This window comes from Tauraco erythrolophus, chromosome 7 (genome assembly GCF_009769465.1).
Source record: "Tauraco erythrolophus isolate bTauEry1 chromosome 7, bTauEry1.pri, whole genome shotgun sequence".
NCBI lineage: Eukaryota > Metazoa > Chordata > Aves > Musophagiformes > Musophagidae > Tauraco > Tauraco erythrolophus.
The window spans coordinates 5,017,086-5,035,221 of record NC_141471.1 but is presented as its reverse complement, the minus strand read 5'-3'; the positions used below and the strand labels follow the sequence as shown (position 1 = coordinate 5,035,221).

The 18,136-nt window shown below is 40.1% G+C and overlaps 1 protein-coding gene across 4 annotated transcripts in view; it reads right to left on the bottom strand.

Annotated features, from left to right (window-relative positions):
- Positions 1 to 18,136, bottom strand: part of CTDSPL (CTD small phosphatase like) — an 82,007-nt gene that overhangs the window by 27,488 nt on the left and 36,383 nt on the right. For all 4 annotated transcript variants that reach the window (XM_009977514.2, XM_009977515.2, XM_009977516.2 and 1 more), the window contains exon 2: positions 4,176 to 4,330. In XM_009977514.2, coding sequence (XP_009975816.1) covers positions 4,176 to 4,330 — 155 coding nt within the window. The remainder of the gene's footprint in view (positions 1 to 4,175; positions 4,331 to 18,136) is intronic.

Sequence of the window (18,136 nt, the reverse complement as noted above, 5' to 3'; positions counted from 1 at the left end):
TGTGGGATAGAGAAGATCCTCCTCCTTGCACTGTGTTACAAACAGAGATCCCTGAAGGAGACAAGACTGTTGGAGACATGACAGTATGTCACCAAAACAGCCTTTCCAGCATCACCTTGGAGATGACAGCATCGTGGAGCAAAAAGCAGTGACGAGAAGGAGACCCAACATTTGTAGTGGTTAGGATGAGTGAGGTGGAAATTCAAGGACTTAATCTTTCTGGCTTCATTCCTGCTACAGGGAAAGCAGAGGGGGCAGCTGCTGCTCCCAGAATAAACCTTCTTCTAATTTTGTCTTCCTCCTTGTTGAGTGTGGACCAAGACCTTCTCCTCTAATCCAACAAGTGTAAAAAAGACTTTCCTCATTCATGCTTCATTTTGCTGAACACAAGCCATCTGCCCGACTTGGATATAACCATGAAACACAAGGAGAGATGACTCTAGTGGAAGTGGGTTGTAAGTGAAATGGCAAAGTGCCGATAGACTTGTCAGATCTCCCTCACACACCATGACTGAAGGAGAAAGAAAGTTTGCATCTAGTGCTTCTCACCTTTATCTAGATAGCTCCTTGGAGCCTGCAGATGAAATCTCTATCCACAAACACTTCAAAACTCAGGTAACAAACTTACTCAGAAAAAATCCTACACCTAGAAGCACGCCCAGAAAATACACAAATTGAGTCAAGTTGCTGATCAAAAAGCAGAAATTGAGATTTGAATTTATTCAGAAGAAACCAAAAAGCACTTGCCTCTCCCCAACACTCTAGTCCTTAAAAAAAAAAAAACCACAACTGGCTGGAAGGTCTTGGTGATCTGCCTGCTGCTGAGGAGGCAGGAAAAAATTCGCAAGGATTTCATGAGGCTGAACATTGTGTGCTCCCAATGACACATCTGGCTTGGCATCCAAGCTGCAGGCAGGCTGATATACCCACTGTAACAGATACTACGCCTTAGAATACATCTTTGTGCTGTACTAAAAAGCTGTCCCATTTTAAGAAAAACAAATATGTAATAGTTTCAGTAAATACAAGTTATTATTGAAAAATGTTGTATTGAAACTTCAGAGACAGAACGGACCATTCATTACCAGTATTAGAGCCACACTTGGACAAGCAACTGTTTTGTGAGTAGAAGTGAAGTTTAAAAGTGAACTCGATACTTCAAAGAAGTTTTTGGGCATTTTTTTTATCCTCATAATGGAATACAAGTCAGCACTGAAAAACTCTGTTTATTCAAAACCATGCTCAGCTTGGTGCTTCTTCCAATCCTATGAAGATGTGACATGACACTTGAAGCACTGATTTCATTCTTTCTAATACAGCAAAGATAATAATAATAGCGATAAAAAAATAAATTGCACAATGTAATTAGTCTGAAGAAAATTTCAGAACTGTGTTTTCAATTGCTTTATAAAACACACTTCCCCACTTTCCCTTCTTTGCAACAGGTAAGCACTGAAAGAATCGAGACTCCCGATTAGATGGAAGTTAGCTTGTCACATCAACTTCAAGAATATGCCAGAAGCAACATAGAACAAACACTGAATTCCTGTGAAACCAGCAGAAGCTTTCCCTGTCCCTTTCCTTCCTCTGAAGTCTTTCTCACCAGTTTTTATGTTACAACTCTACTGAACAGTAAAGGCAGAAGGAAAATACATCCAAGCCATTTTATATTGCTTTCTAATAGTAACTATTTAACATTATTACGCAATTCCTTTTTCCATTTCTGAAGGAAACGGTCACAACACATGAACTGGCTGGGACATGGTCAGAGGTCACCTGTGATGCAATAAATAATAAATAGAACATACAAGAGTGATGGCAGATACAAGTAAGTGACCATTTGAATAACAGTTCAGCAGAATTTAAGCTATTAACCTGGCAGGCAGATTAATGCAACAAGAGCTTAATTAAACAGCAGAGGAGTTTAAGCAGCAGGTTGTCAAGGCTTTCTTTCCTTCTCGAAACAGGTAATTTTGTCATTCGTGCACATTTAATTTCACCAGTTTAAAAACTGAGGCACACTGTTGCACGTACTTTCCCCCAACTTACTTATCACTTCTGAACCTAGACAAGAGGTTTGGTGGCACTTGGTCAAATCCAACCAGTCTGCACAGCTCTAAACACAGCTCTACTGGTAACAAGCACTAGCCTGACAGCGTAACGATATTTAAATATCCAAGTCTTCAATGCTGCTTTTCTTTCTTTAAAAGAATTCCCACTTTCACTAACCATGTTAGCACTCAAAACAAAAACAGCACATAAAACACACATACAGAGTTTACTGGTCTTCAATATTGCATTTAAAACAGAAGTGTCACAGACATACTTGCACTCACTTAAGAACTACCCAAAAGCTGAGCTATACTTGATTTCCTCTACAAAATGTGTACACATCTGAGTGTGCTTCATTCTATTTGAACAAAAAACCACATTCTTTAATAATTCTTTTTAACGTATTCCTTGAATGATTTTCTCTATGGAGTTGTAGTCTGGTAATTCTATGAATTCTGTGATTTGTGTCTTGGGCTCGTGTACAACTTCAAAACTGCTCACTAAGGCAGCATAGAGTGAGGATGGAAACTTGTGTGAACACACACGTTATCACTCGCTCAAGGCATAAGATATATTTAGAAAGTAATTAAGTGTTTTACAAAATGCAATCTGAAAACTACTGACTCCAGACCATTTTAACTCACAATTTCTATAGAAAAAACAAACTCTTCTTTTCTTTACGCTTTTCTTTCTAATGGACTCCCATTTTCTCTCAGATATAATTTGGCTAGTAGCCTCCGTTCTGCCTCGTTTCCATCCCCTATCATAGTGGAAAGGGAAATTTTACTGGTTTTCATTCCTTTTGTTTCTCAGGTGAACATGCACATGCATGCTACACACTACTCAGCTTTCCCTTCAGCACATCCAGGGTAGATTTCCTTCATTTCAGTCAAAATGTTCCTTGGCTAGCAAAAAACATCTAAAAATACACATACAACTCCTCCTCTTGGCAGAGGAATTTTCAGTGCACTTTACCTCTGCGTAAGCAGTTTCAGCATGAACTGCTGCAGTTCAGCCTTTACCCCTTCCATGTGTTCTTTGTCTCAGTCACTTTAATTTATTTTTCCTTTCCTCCCTCCTACCAAACAGTTCCTCTGCTCTTTCTCCTGAGCTTTTCAGAATTCAAACATAACAAGCAAAATTAAAAACATAATAAAATGGAGTGGACAAGGTAGGTAAGAAATCAGTTGCCATCAACTATGAAAAATTAGTGTGAAGAGTAGAAGGTTGAAAAGTCAGAGATGTCTCAATTTCTGCTATTATTCCCCATAATGGACACATCTATACTTGTAACCCTTTGAAGTCCTGGAAAAATAGTGTGGGAATAGTGTTTCAATTATGAGTATAGCACTAGTGGAGTTTCTAGAGTGCTGAAAAACAACACGGCATGGAAAAGATGGTATTCCTGTGTTTGCTATATTGAACTGAAATTCTTCTGTCACATAATGCAAATCCTCTCTGTCACCAGATTTAAAAAGAACAGATAAAATTATTTGGGTTGTGATTTTATGAATATGCCAAAGCAATAAGTACGAGAACTCCATGAAAGCAACATGCTGCTCTTACATACAATGCTTAGAAGTGCTAAAAGTTTGTAACAATTAGTTTGACTTATTAGGTAAACAAAACTTAATAACCTGGAGAAATGGACAAAAGTTGCTACCTCTGGACCCAGTGCACATTAAATACAGGTGAATTGGTTTGAAAAAAGGTCCCAACAGTTATGATTCTCCCCCTTTTTGAACTGTTTTTATGTCACTGGAAGCCCTTTCAGCTGACATTCAAAGCAGTTCCACTATGTTCCAGTGGATACATTCTAATCTTCCTGTAGTTGAGAATGAGAACCAAAGCTACAGACAGCTCAGTATCTGAAGTATTACAAGAAGTCCACATTTTTTTAGTGTCTTACTCAAGGTTTTAAGTATTGTTTGCTCATGGACAAGTTAGTTTTAAATTGCAGCTGAACAGATATTTGCAATTCACCATCAAAACAGTAATTTTTTTCTGTAATTCATAATACGTTCCTCATGAGAGAAACCTATTAAGACAAAGTTTAAGAAGTGCAGAGTTAAACCTAGGTTACAAAAGACTCACACGACACCAAAATAAGATAAAAGTCTGACCTTCTGAAGTCCTCCATTCTCCTCCACCAAAGGAGGAAGAGCACTGGTGCTATTGGTAGATGGTGGTTCGACATTGTAGTCACGAAAGCAGCAGAATAAGGTGCTAAAGATACTTCGACTCCTCTGCTTCTTCAAGCTGATATTACATTGGGACACTAGGAAAAAAAACAAAGAGCAGAAAAATAAATTCATATGGCAGAGACCTCAGATGAAAGGCTATTACCTCAGAAGGCCTTCTTAAGTCTTAAGATAATGTCACAGAAATTTTCCATCCTATTGAGACTCCCCCTTCCTTCCCTTTCAACACACATTTTCCTTGTCAAACTCACACAGCATTAGCCTATTCCTAACCAACCTGGATTTCTGCGCAGTCAAAGGTCTTGCCATACTAAAACACTATTCTGAGAGTTTTCCTAGAAATATCCAAAGTAGATTTTGTAAATTACATGAAATAATTTGCTGCCAAAATACGTTTCTGGACTGAGGAAGTAAACAGGACTGATCTAAAACAGAAGAGACACGATGAATGCCTACTCATGCCCGGGTATATTTTCTAGCCAAATACACGATTATGTGTGGAACATTTTAAGTCCTGCATGGGTCAGAAAAAAAATCAGGGATGTTTCTGAGTTTCCTCTGTTACTGTTTGACAGCGTTGCTGGAGGACAAAAGACACAACACGGAGGCAGTACTGGGAGCTGCAGCACTGGCTACAGGACAAGTCTGGAGAGGGTGTTATGAAATGAAAAGAAAGGTCAGGACTTCTGTTTAACTTGCTTATTGGTCTAAAAGGATCCAAAAACTTCAAGAAAAAACAAAACACTCCCCAAAAGACCCCAGGTAAAAAAAAATTACATACAGCTCAATGAAAGCAAGTGTAGTATTTTTAAAGACTAAAACCCGTAGGTAGAAGCAACAGTTTGCAGAAAAGAAATGCACAGAAGACATCTAGTCATTTCCCTATGATTCAACCTCCTGACAATTAGATCTCGAACACACATAAAAAAATTAAAAAAACCACAAAATAAAAATTAAAAAAATTGCAAAATAAAAAAAAAAAAATCACAAAATAAAAGAGTTGGAAAAAAGTTTTAGAATATTTAAAGCAACACTCGAGTTGATCACTGAACATTTTACTAATCTCTTGCTAGCTAGATGTATTTGTTTCCTGTGTTGGAGGGCAATACCCAACAGATTCCGCACTCTTCCAGGGCAGGGGCACCCTTTCACCCTGCCCCTTTCACGCAGCCCTTTTTCTCTGATGTTTATCTCCACCACTGCAACACCATCAATCCTCCGCTTGTGAACGTCACAGGGTAACACCACGACAGGCAACCACGCCGTGTGCATCTTGGGAACAGTTGTGTAAAGTGGTTATTTACACGAACGCTGTGCAAAACCGGCCCCCCCCCCCGTGCCAGCGCCAGGCGCTCCCCTCAGCCGTGCTGCCTTCCCTCAGCCAGGGCCAACTCACCCTCTCCAGTAAGCAGAGGAATATCTTCGGCTACAGAGATAAGAGCTTCCTTTTCAGAGTCAACAAGTGATTTCATTTCAAATACACGCAAACAAGCCTGAACAAGTTATTTTTAAGGTTTTTTTTTTTTTCCCACAGCTATGCAGCAGCGCGACTTAAAAGTAGAAAACTTAAAAAGGTGGAGAACATTGGGAGAAAAGGATGCTATGAAAGTTGTAGCACCAAGCAGATTAACAGCCATCCATGCTCTACACAGTTTATTTCATAGATTTCATAGATTTCTAGGTTGGAAAAGACCTTAGAGATCATCCAGTCCAACCGTCCCTAATCCCCATTAAACCATATCGCTAAGTAGATCATCCACCCTTTTCTTAAACACATTCAGGGATGGGGACTCAACCACCTCCCTGGGCAGCCTATTCCAGTGGCTGACAACCCTTTCAGAGAAGAAATACTTCCTAACATCCAACCTGAACCTCCCCTGACTAAGCTTATACCCATTTCCTCTTGTCCTATCACCCATCACTAATGTATGATTTAATGTATGATTTACTTACATTCTGCGTTAGAAGCAACAAAACACTCCCCTCATCCCGAAGTTAGAGGATAAGTGAAATTCTTAGTAAGTCCCATTACACACATCAATATATAATTCCTCATCTTTCCTCCTCTCTCAAATTATTAGGGAACTGCCACATACACCTACCTGCCCCCTGATCTGACAGTGCAAATCTGTCAAATATATCTGACTCAAATATATCGAGTGCAATCAAGGGAACTGGCCACAGAAACACAAATAATACAAATTAATATACAGAGAAAATTATTTCAGTGGGAGAAGAGGTTTGTATGAAATGGAACAAAGCTCCCCTGGAAGAATTATGGGATACCATCGCGCTCTGAAGTCAGAAGGTGTGCACGTACATGTGTGCTTTGACAAGAAAGCCTCACGGTGCACATTTTGAGTGAAATTTCAAGTGCTCACTGAAAGTAGAAACAAAATCTCCTGATTTTGAAGAGTCAGCATAAGCTAGGCATCGATATTTTCTCCTCTCAAAGCACCTGCAAGGTGTCTAACAGGTCCAGCAGTGATATTCCGTTCTCCACATACTACGCATTTCCATATTAGCTAAAATATTTTTCTACCCTAAGGGAGCGAGCAACGCTCAGGTTCAGTTATTAACTGCTACCAAGAGGACAGTGTACCAGTCTCAAAAACTAAATGGGTTTTATAAACTTTCACCGTTTAAAAAGGGCTCAGATAACAGAATAAAGTCAGAATTGTGCACAGATTTGTGTGCGTCCATGTGTTCAAGGACGTGTTTCATGACTTTAAAGACACTTGTAAACCTGAAGCCAACCTAATCAGTGCTTCTCAATAGTTCAGTTGAACAGAAAACATACGCAAAACCCTAGCCATTGGTGGTATACGTTACAGTGAAAGGGTCATTCTCAAAATGTCATGCTCTGTTTGCAACAAATTTTCAGCAATATGTGTTTAGAAACCCCCAGAAGATGCCTATGCAGCTATGAAGGCCTTTTTCAAAACAGCACTCAAAATTTTTATCATAGGCACAAGCAAGATTGTTGCACTATCCATCCAGGCAAAGGAGAACTCCTTTCAGACACTGAACACTGAAACGTGCTGAAATTCGAGTGGGAAGCACAATACAGCATGTCCTGTTCCCTACAGCTAGGGACACAGAAACCCCTCTAATAATTTGCATTTTGTTTCCAGCCTCTACTTAAAAATATGACAGCAAATAATCAAATTTGAATGCTTAAAATAGAAATGCTCTTACACAGCATTTATCATAAGCTTTTGCTTTTTCCTGGACTTTGTAAGGTACAAGAACGTAACATTAAACTCCATTCTGCAAACAATTTTTATGAAGAAAATAGTCCTCCCGAAGCCAAGACTGCACTTTATAATGAAGTGCAGCTTATATTCTAGGTTGGGATTGAGGCAGGCCCTCAACGCAGGATCCATTTCTAAAACGTCAATAAAAAGTGAGAGTATTAAGCAAGAAAAGTTAATTACCAAATGTTTGATCATAATAAATGTTGCAGAGCACTTCTGAGCTTGTTCTTTGGGAAGCTATTGGACACAAGCAGCATGCAAGGCAAAAATCTACCTAAATCACATCATGTTCATCCCCAAAGCTCGTAACGCTGAATATCAGACCACGGATGGTCCAAACATGCAAAGAGCCATTTGAACAGAGTACAGGATGAAGCCTCAAATTTTCCAGAGGAATTCTGCCGAGTGACAACCACAGCATTTAACGGGGAGGAGCGAAGGCAGGGATGCTGCACAGGCTCCGATGGCTACGGCTTTCTAAAGACATGCGTGGCCAACAGAGGCTTGAACTCCTTGTCTCCATGATCTGTTCTTATCTCGCTGCTCTGAGCTGCTGTTTGGAGAAAGCCTTTCAATCAGGTATTAATTACAGCAGCATTTTTAAATTCATAACTTACAGCCTCAGCTGCACAGCAGATGAACAGGAACAACATAACCATTTAAGAACTAATATTTGTGTCTTTTCTACCTAGAGGATAGAAAAAGAGGCAGTAAACAGAGTAAATAATCTAATTAAACACTCAAAAATCTCAGACGAAAGCTACTGATTTGTCCAAAACATTTAAGAATTCTTGTTTTCCTTGATCAAATTATACATTTCAAACGGCCACTCGCGTTTGCTTCGTGAAATACTTGTTCTAGGAAAAATATTCCTTCGTGTTGTTTTTCATCTCCGCAATTTTGCCATTCATAATACAGCGGTGTTTCAAATAGGTCTTTTCACTGATTCAGACAGTATTTCAAAGATATCTGGCTTTTTTACTAATACGGTACAGAGGCTCTACTGGGACTTAATTTCGGATACAGTGAGGAGCAGAAGTTCTCAAGCGACTTCACGTGCCACGCGGTATTAACAGAGGCAGGTGTCGCACACGTGGGAAAGATTTGTGCTGTCTCATTTCGAGCAGCCGTGACGGTGCGTGCACCACAGAAAACAGTTTCTCCTTCCTTCGTCACCACGGACCAAACGCAGGAGGTGGGCTGTTTGCTGGATTTGCTTTTCTTGAAGTGCTGACAGTACACACAGGTAACAACTATAACTCCGAAGATGTAAAGAAGCACTAATATTGAATCACTACCATAAATTTAGGTATTCTGGATGCCAGCAAATTTTAAAGAGAAGAAAAACTGCAGAGGAGAAAACCTGGCGTTCCTTATAAGCCTATGGGTAAGACCAGGCAGTAATGATACTGGAATGGTAAGCTGAATTATCCAAACTCCACATCTGAGCGGCATCCAGCATACGGAATTCAGAGGAGTTTTTCCTTTCCCCCCCTCCATCTTCTGGGAGTTGCAACCTTGATTTCTGGAACCGATTTCCTACGGCATCCACAGAAGTACCATACTCATTACCCCTACCACCACTGAATGTTGAAGACAAATTTAAGTGACCTTTTACAATCTTAAACATTGTATACCAAACACTTAGAAAGCCCAGGCAAAGTAACTTCAAAATATGAAAACATTTTATCCATCAGAGCAGAGAAGACTGTAACCAGCAGATTCCTGCAGAAGAGTTGAAGAAAGGAACAACACAAAACTGGAGAGACATTTTCCCTTACCACCACCCCAGGTGCACTCCAACTGCAGTTTAAGGACCTCCTTACCCGAAGACATCACCTGAGTGTGTAACAGTCCTCAACAAATTCCTCTTTCATGACTTTATCCCATCACATTTTGAACCTACGCCAACTTTCAGTGCCAAAAGTATCCTGTGGCAAGAAGGTCCACAGCTCAGCCAACCGATTAGCCGTTTCGTAACTCTGACCCTGCTTGTTTCTTATCTTTGTACCTTCTCTAATTCACATTTTTGAGCAGGAGGAGAGGGACTAGAACCATGCACAATATCCAAGATGAAAGGAGAGCACCGTGAATTTAGACACCCACACAACGCTTTGTTCTCTTACTTTGCTAATAATTCCTAATATCTTGCGTTTTACAACAAGTGAGCATTGGGCTAAAGTGATTTCTCAGAAGATCTTATTATAACACCAAGATCTCTTCATTACTAGATATTTCAGGCATCACTGCAAATATAAGTCAAGAATTCTTATCTCTTCCCATGCAGAAAATTTGACGTGTATCTACATTTCATCTGCTGTTTTAGAAGCCAGCCATTCAAAATCATTTTGCCTTCCTACAGCTCTTCACAGTTCAGTTTTAAATCTATATACAGATGCACATATATGCACACACGATCATATACATGCACAAATACACGCCCCTTTCCTTAAAAATTTTATTGCCTTACTTCCTTATTCCCTTTTCCATATAGCTTAAGCCTACACAGAAGAGCAGACTGCCCAGATCCCTGTGTAACTTCTTCCCCAGAGATCTCACTGAGGTCTGCAAGAGCCTTCAGCAAAGCACTTTGCCAAATTATCTGAATTTCTAAAAGATGATTTGCAGACAGGATCAGAGACAGGAACACAGCTCACCCTGCCAGAAGGGAAGTCCCTCTGGTCCATTTCCCCTGATTTGAAAGTGCAAAGTCTCACCTACAATTTCCAGATGCTCTCCTGCACTATTTCTAATAACAAGCCTCACTGCTCGTAACGTGTGTGCTACCCGCTGCTGTGGGTAAATTAATTCTTGAATTGCCTGCAAGTTTCTGGAAGTCAAAGATGGTCCACAGAACTGTGTTTATGGTTGTCTTCTGGTGAGTCCTAACGAACCCACAGCATTCCTAAGCCTGGGGAGAGGTTCACGGAAAGATAAAGGCAAGTTTTAAAAGGAATTACTGCAATCACGTAAGCTTAACTAGAAGATACCATACTGAGCGGATATACAAAGAGAACAGGAAGAAAAAAATCCACCAAAACCCAAACCTTAAACATTACAGACAAATGTTATAACACAAATTAATACAAGAGCATGTGGATAGAAGTAATCTACAGCGATTTTCTCAAATCTCCTTTCACTCCAACCATCCTTTGGAGGCAGCAGCATTGCCTTGCTGTTCTCCCACCAAGATAGCTCCAACAGCAGCACAAGTTACACAGTAAAGACAGAGCTTTTCCCTCATGCACTTTATTCTAAGAAACTTTAGTTCAGGCCTTCTCCCATTAAATTTTGCTGAGGTTGTGTAAAATTACAAAAACTGATTGTTGTGCAGCTGTCACACAAGAAGATACCCTTCCCTGCTCCACAAAACCACCACGGGCAGACTGGAAGGCTCCTAATCCAGCCCATCCCTCCGCAGCGCATGACAGTGCTAATTACCACTGAATTTTTCCTAATTAAATGATTGCAATAGCCAGTCCTCTCAGATAATATAAACTGGGTAATGAAGAGACTTTCCATGTGCTTGCAGATGAACTTGCCAAATGCAATAAAATGAACATCTGTGTATCGTGAGCTCTACACTAACAAGTTTGTTTTTAATACAAAATGGAGAGATGCAAGTCAAAATAAAGTGGTATTAAACAAAGCCTTTCCTCAAAAGGAAGCAGATCCAAAATTTATACATGATTGGAGATACGTAACTTCTCGATCTTCCTAAAAGGCTGCATTTGATCTTACTAGAAAAATAAAGTTTTATATCTTACATGACTCAAGCTAGAAACAGTTCTAAGTAGCAGAAAACCAGCAACTTTGCTTATACAGCTCCTATTTTTGTAATGTGTTGACCAGGACAGAAATTATTGTACAATATTTGATGCCAAATCTGCAGGTGATGTCCACATAACTTTGGTTTTAAATGCCATTTGCAGTTTATCGCTGAAAGGTTTAACCTTCCTTGTGGATGTCTCATCCCTGGAAGTGTTCAAGGCCAGGCTGGATGAGGCTTTGAGCAACCTGGTGTAGTGGAGGGTGTCCCTGCCCATGGCAGGGGGCTTGGAACTAGATCATCTTTGAGAGCTCTTCCAACTCAAACCATTCTGATTTTATGACTCCACATGAGCTTTGCAGAAAACATAGCAATAACAGCACTGTCACATACCTGAAACAACCACCCTCAACTGGTTTAACCTTCAAACATGTATAACCCAAGCAAATTGCTCTGTTTATGTTCGGCATGATGTACCCCAGAATTATCTTCACTTCTACTGAAGCTGGCAACCTCTCGCTCCCTCCCCAAACATAATTAAATAAACACAAGGCTTTGTTTTTTCCATGGAAATTATTTCTTTGAAGGGAAGGATCCCAGATGAGTTTAGTGAAAGAAAAGTCTTTCCAAAACATTTAACTACCTCCCGCCAAACCCTTTCCCATGCACTGCATTAGTAGCCTGCTCTGGATGGGGCTGATCACAAAGCTAGGGGCCAAGAAAGAAAAGCTTAAAATGTTTAAGACAGGTGGGGACATGGGAGAAAAATAACCAAGTAACTTATTTTTCCTTTTGAGATAATCTCTTCATCATCTCACTTTAGCCTATTTAAAGTAGGTCACTGCACTTGGACCTCAAAAAAATGTCACTATGATTTACAAACTTTTAGGAATTTCAAGAAAAAATGAACATTACTCTTATTCACCCTTTCCATGACGTTTTGGAAAACAAGCTCAGAATTTGCACCTGTGCGCTAAGATCAAACAGTTACGCAAGAACAGCTTATCTCATTCAAAAAGAAGTTATCTAGTGGATAACAGAACAACACAGTTTGCTTTCCATACCTGTGAAAGTCCTATAAAAATACACTTTCACATAGGGCAAAAGGAGAAAAATCATCAGAATGAATGTTAACTCAAGACAGCTAAAGCAGTATGAAGAAAAAAGACCTCTACCTAACCCAACAAAGCTTTGGAAACATTTTTATTGCAGCAACTTCAAGCAAAAAAATTCTTTTCCCCTACATAAATTATTTATTATAGTCCTCAGATCTAGGTGAATTAAATACCTGCCGTTGTCATTGGATCCTCGTTTTCTAAGGATCAAAAGTAGTGAAATTCTGAAGTCATTTTTTTAATACAAGATCCAGAACTCAGCACTGCTCTATCTTTACAAGGTTGCCATGCGTCATGAGATATATATAGCTAGTAAATGTTAAAAACTGTACACAGAAACCTCTTAACTGACAAGGAGGGATAACAAACCATGAAAAGGCTCAGAACAGAACATAAACCCGATGCATCCCAAGGCAAATTCCAAACCCATAAAGCAGTTGGTACACTTCAGTCTGCATGCTGAGGTTGGGTTGGACATACGTGCGACGGTATAACCTTCATCCATATGCATCAGCTTCTCATATAAGCCATGATTTAAAAACCCATGCTGTCCTGCAATGTAGCATTCAAAATATTAGGAGGGTTGCTACTAGGAAATGCTATCCAAAAGCACATGGATCTGTCAAAGCCCAACTCCGTGCATTTATTCAGCTCGAAGACTGAAGGCAGATCCACTGCTTCAAGGGGCATCCACGTTTCATAATGAAGCTGGAAAGTTTAAAAACTGTTTCAACAACTTAATTAATCCGCTGAACTATGTTCTGAGTGAAATACCTTCAAGTTCAAATTAAACAGTGCTGATTTTGGCCAGCTCCTTTCCTGCTCCAGTGCCTGACAAGCTAATAGGGCTACACTGAGACCACTTCCAATTTCAAGAAGCAGCACATGTAGATCCGTATCTCTGAAGGACTGAAAAATAGGTCTCCTTGTGATCCAGGAAGGAACTAATTAACATTTAGCACTTTCATTTTTGTGCTTGTATTGCTTGCCACTGGAACACCCTGGGGCAGAAGATGGATGAGAATATGAAAGAGAAATTAGGAGACGTCCACCTCCAGTGACACTCTAGTAACTCCCCCAGCAAGATAAGCCAGGGAGCTGCTGTACCTTTGCCTTCTGCATAAATAGCTGGACAGTGTTTAAACAGGAGCTGAATGTGCCCATCCAGCCTTCCCTGGATTCTCCTCTGAGCTAAAAAAGAGCCTGAGCTGTGCTCGGTACCCGTCCTGCGCTGGCATCCATCCACCTGGTCGGCACGTGGCATCCTGCAAGAGAGCACCAAGGACCCAGGGCCTGTTAACAGGGTGCCCTGGTCTTCAGGGCTGACCTGGACACACTCGCTTCCTTTTCACGTAGAGCTAAGCAGCTGCTGGACACAGTAAAAAAGGTCCTACAAGGATATAAAACATTTTTTAAATGCATATATGCACACGTATATGCACATACACGCAGTTCACAATCGAACCTTTTCCCAGAATTTGCTTTTTTTGAATAGAGGCACAGCACTTCATACATGCCAGAGGAGCCAACAGATACAAATTCTTAAAACATACATCTGCTTAAAAAAATAAGTAAAATTAGTAAATAAAATAAATAACTAGCCACACCCCACCAAGCCACTTTTCCATCAGCTGATAGTCTGAAATGTTAAAAGAGTTGCCACACATACAAAAGACCAAAGCTACTTTTAAAAAAAAAATAAAAATTAAAAGAGAAGCTCCTCATCTCACTTTCACACTACACACAAGGCAAGGCTGCAGTGCTCAAGTTTAGTGTCCATTGGCAGAACTGACAGAACGCAAAGTTTTTTTCCTTTTGTTAAAACAAAATACTTTAATTCTGAAATAAAATTCACGCAATGCAAAAGCGATGCTTCAAAACAGTTTAAGGGCAAAATAAAATACAGCGATTAATGCAAAAGTAGCTCCAGTACCAAAAGGTTAAGATTATTTTGGAGAGGGGCTTTTTACAAGGGTGTGTAGTGATAGGACAAGGGGCAATGGATTTAGACTGAAAGAGAGGAGATTTTGATTGGATATAAGGAAGAAATTCTTCCCTCAGAGTAATGAGGCACTCATTAAACAGGTTGCCCACAGAAGTTGTAGATGCCCCATCCCTGAAAGTGTTCAAGGCCAGGCTGGATGAGGCTTTGAGCAATGGGGTGTAGTGGAGGGTGTCCCTGCCCATGACAGGGGGGCTGGAACTAGATGATCTTTGAGGTCCCTTCCAACCCAAACCATTCTGTGATTCTATGATTTTTAACTGGATGAAACGAAGATAACTGAACTATGTAGGCAACATTATGGAGACATATTACGCTACAAAATAAACATAACTTCTTGCAGTGACATTATGGAGCCATCTCTCTGTACCTATAGTGCTTCACTAAGGTTAGTGTTTTGTCTCGGCCTCAGTAATCTATAGTGTAGAAGAAACATCCATATAACCTGATACATTTAAAGCAGTAGCACACAGATTCATTTAAAAAAATATTTTTTCTGGGAAAAAAAAAAAAAATCGAAGCATTTCAGAAGCTGCAGCATTTCTTTGTTGTTTGAGCAAGGATCGACTGCTCGATCTGGAGATTTTCCCAGCGCCGAGGTTTGGAGCGGCAGTTGAACAGGAAATACTGCGCAGTCTGTGCATGCATCGCATTCCTGTCCCGCCCCGAGCGGGCGGCCAACAAACAAACCTTTCTTCTAGTAAAAGGGGGGGGAGAGAAAAAAGAAAGGCAGACTGCACAAAGTTCACCAGCAGATGTGGCCTATGAATCCAAACCGGCCTTTTCTGCTGACAAAAAGAATTCGATGCATTTGCAATGTTGGTGTAACGTCACGGCGTTGTGAAGCTGGATGGGCAAAGATCTGGAAGTTTGAAGATGGAAAATCTGCAATGCTGAGCTTCTGCAGGGTCCTCTAAGTGAGCAGTAACTGCACACATGTCGGAGGGTTTACTTGAAGAAGGTTTTGTCAAATATTAGCAGCAGCTTACAATCGAGCTGCAACAGTCAGTCAGGACTGAATTTTGTACAGCAAGAGAGACCTATTTGCAAAGAAGCAGATTGTTTTATTCCCAATTTTCGTGCAGCACTGAAGAAAGAGGATTCAGCACTGGAGTTTGTCTTCAACCGTAAAGTAATAAACAGAGTCAGTAACCAGAACATATGTTTGTGTATCTCGACTCTTTTGCATTGCTCCCAGGTTGGCCTCTTAAATCCTGGAAGATATTTAGTAATAATTTGTTAAATATTTAGGAGGAAAGGCAAAGGAGAAACAAACAAATGGAAACACGAGCAGCACACAGGGTCAGAATGGCAGTATCTCCGAGTTTGTTAGTCACGGCTGATACCCTCTGGCATCAGAAGAGGATTAGAGTCAAAATGGCAATGAAACAAATGTAAACAAGCATGTGTTTACAGAGCAAAAATATGTACAGCATCCGATCTGCTCTGCCTTGGACTGTGCTTACACGTAACATGGTGGGAAAGGCAGAAAAGAACAACTCGGAACAGCTAAAACACAGGAAAAGCAGATAGAGAGGAGCAACGCGCGGGCGGCTGAAGCCATCACACAATCAAAGCAGGCTGAGTGCTCCCCAAACATTAATTTAATTCAAAGCTAGTATAATAAAAAAAAAAAAAAGAAACAAACAACAAACAGTCTTGGAATCAATACTGATCAAACAAAAAAGAGTGAAAAACAAGCTAAAGAAAAGCACTTTTGCAGAGCGTGTTTTCTTGTTACAGATGGTATGAACGTACAGACAGACAGACGTTGGCACGTGCCACAGACACACTCGCGGCCTCTGCAACTCCAGGCTCCATTTTCCATTTCAGTACTCCAAAGGTACTGAAGAGCTGTGGAAGCCCCTTTTTCTTTGCTCCACGGGCACCACACAGCGTGTGGAACAACAAGCAACCCACCTCCCCACATATTTTACCCAATCAATTCATTTTGCAAGTCGTGATCCAAACCTGAAGAACACTGCTCAGTTCCTTATCAAGTTTGTTCAGTTTAATAAATCCGTGTGTGGAGTCTTCCCTCTCCCAGTGACCAAATTCACAACCTGAGGTTGTGAAATCGAGCCGAGATTCTTTCTGCCTCCCGCTGCAAACGGGTTGACTCAAACGCAGGTGACAGGTTTTGGCACTTTTTTTGACTCGAAAAGTATCAGGCAAGTGATTCACCAAACCCAAACGCAGAAGAAACTCTTCTACTCTCCTCTCAAAAACACTACTTCACCTCCAACCAAAGCCTCACCAAAACCTTGCTCATCTGAGGAAAATAAGCTTAATTTACTTTTCCTAAATATAGCTGTAAGATGTTCCCATAGAGACAGTGACATTCCCAACTGTACTTTTTGCAGCAAATTCTTCAGTAAGACATCAAATCTAAAGTATTAGTCTATTTTTGCACGCTTTCTCATCTCTTTCTTAGGAACAGCTCTTCTCTAATGGATACATCTCGCAAGAAGGCTGTTAAAGAGTGCTCCCTGGAAAGGAAAAGGGATGTTTCTCCATTTCGCCGTATGAGTTTTTTGTTCCCTCTCTGGGGATGTTTTGGGGCAGGCTACAACTCTTGTTCCTGCCAGGGAAATTGCTCATCCAAAGTTTGCTCCCCAAAAGATATATCCCCACCAGTAAAAATCAAAGTAGGATTTTTTTTTGTTGGTTTGTTTTTTGGTTTTTTTTTTGTAGCTCCTTGGATGCTTATTTCCAATTACCACTTATTTCTCCCAGCCCATTGCTATTCTGTGGACATTGAGTGCAGTTCTCGTAAAACATCCACTCTGCGAGAAAGCACACATTTAAAATGAGGGTGTTTCTGGAAACATGCTTTATAGAACCAAAGCCATTTATATCATGTAATTTCTGGAAAAGAAATTAATTCTGTCTTAATGGAGTAAGGGACATGCATGACTATTGATGAAATATTTACCTTCGTTCTTTAGAAGAAAAACAGAAGTTGCATAACTTCAAAAAGACATTGACTTTAATAATTACAGATGTAGTTACTTGGACCAATTACTGTTTTCCCTGTTACTCCCGTCCCTCCCCAAACTTCTCTATATTATGAAACCCAGAAACAAAGGAAGAAAGAAAAACTCCACTCATTTGGAAGTGGAAACCTTCTCTAAATCACTGTATCATCTGTGCTTCAGTCATTAACATAATCTAAAAGTAATAGCTGTTTCTAAGGACTACAAACGTTCCTGAAATCAAGTTACAGTCAGCATACAGCTAGTATCACTTTAGCAGGTTACCCAAATCCAGTGCTTCTGGGAGCAAAATTAAAACATCAGATTTTGATGATAGACTTAACTGTTGCATCTTTAGTTGCAGGGATTTCTCAAGGAGCAGTCCAGAAGATGCTCAAGTGCATCTGCTGGGACAGAACCTCACTTAGAGGAATTGTTGCCAAAGCAACTTCTCCTCCAGCTTTAGCTTCCATGGAGTAGATTTTATCCAACCTCAGATCACCCTTTGTAAATTCATTTTTTTAAACACTTGTAATATTTATGGATATATATTACAAATGCATATTACAGAGAGAAAAATGTTTGCAATTTTATTTGCTTTGTTTTCTTAAAGCTGTTGCATCTGCCCTCACCAGAGTTTTGACGAGTAAGTTTTCAGTACGATCTACACATATTCAGTAACTACATTAAATCTAAAGTAATTACAACATTATATTAAATCTCAAGTAATTACAACATCAACCACTGCGGGTTTTCAATTCAATT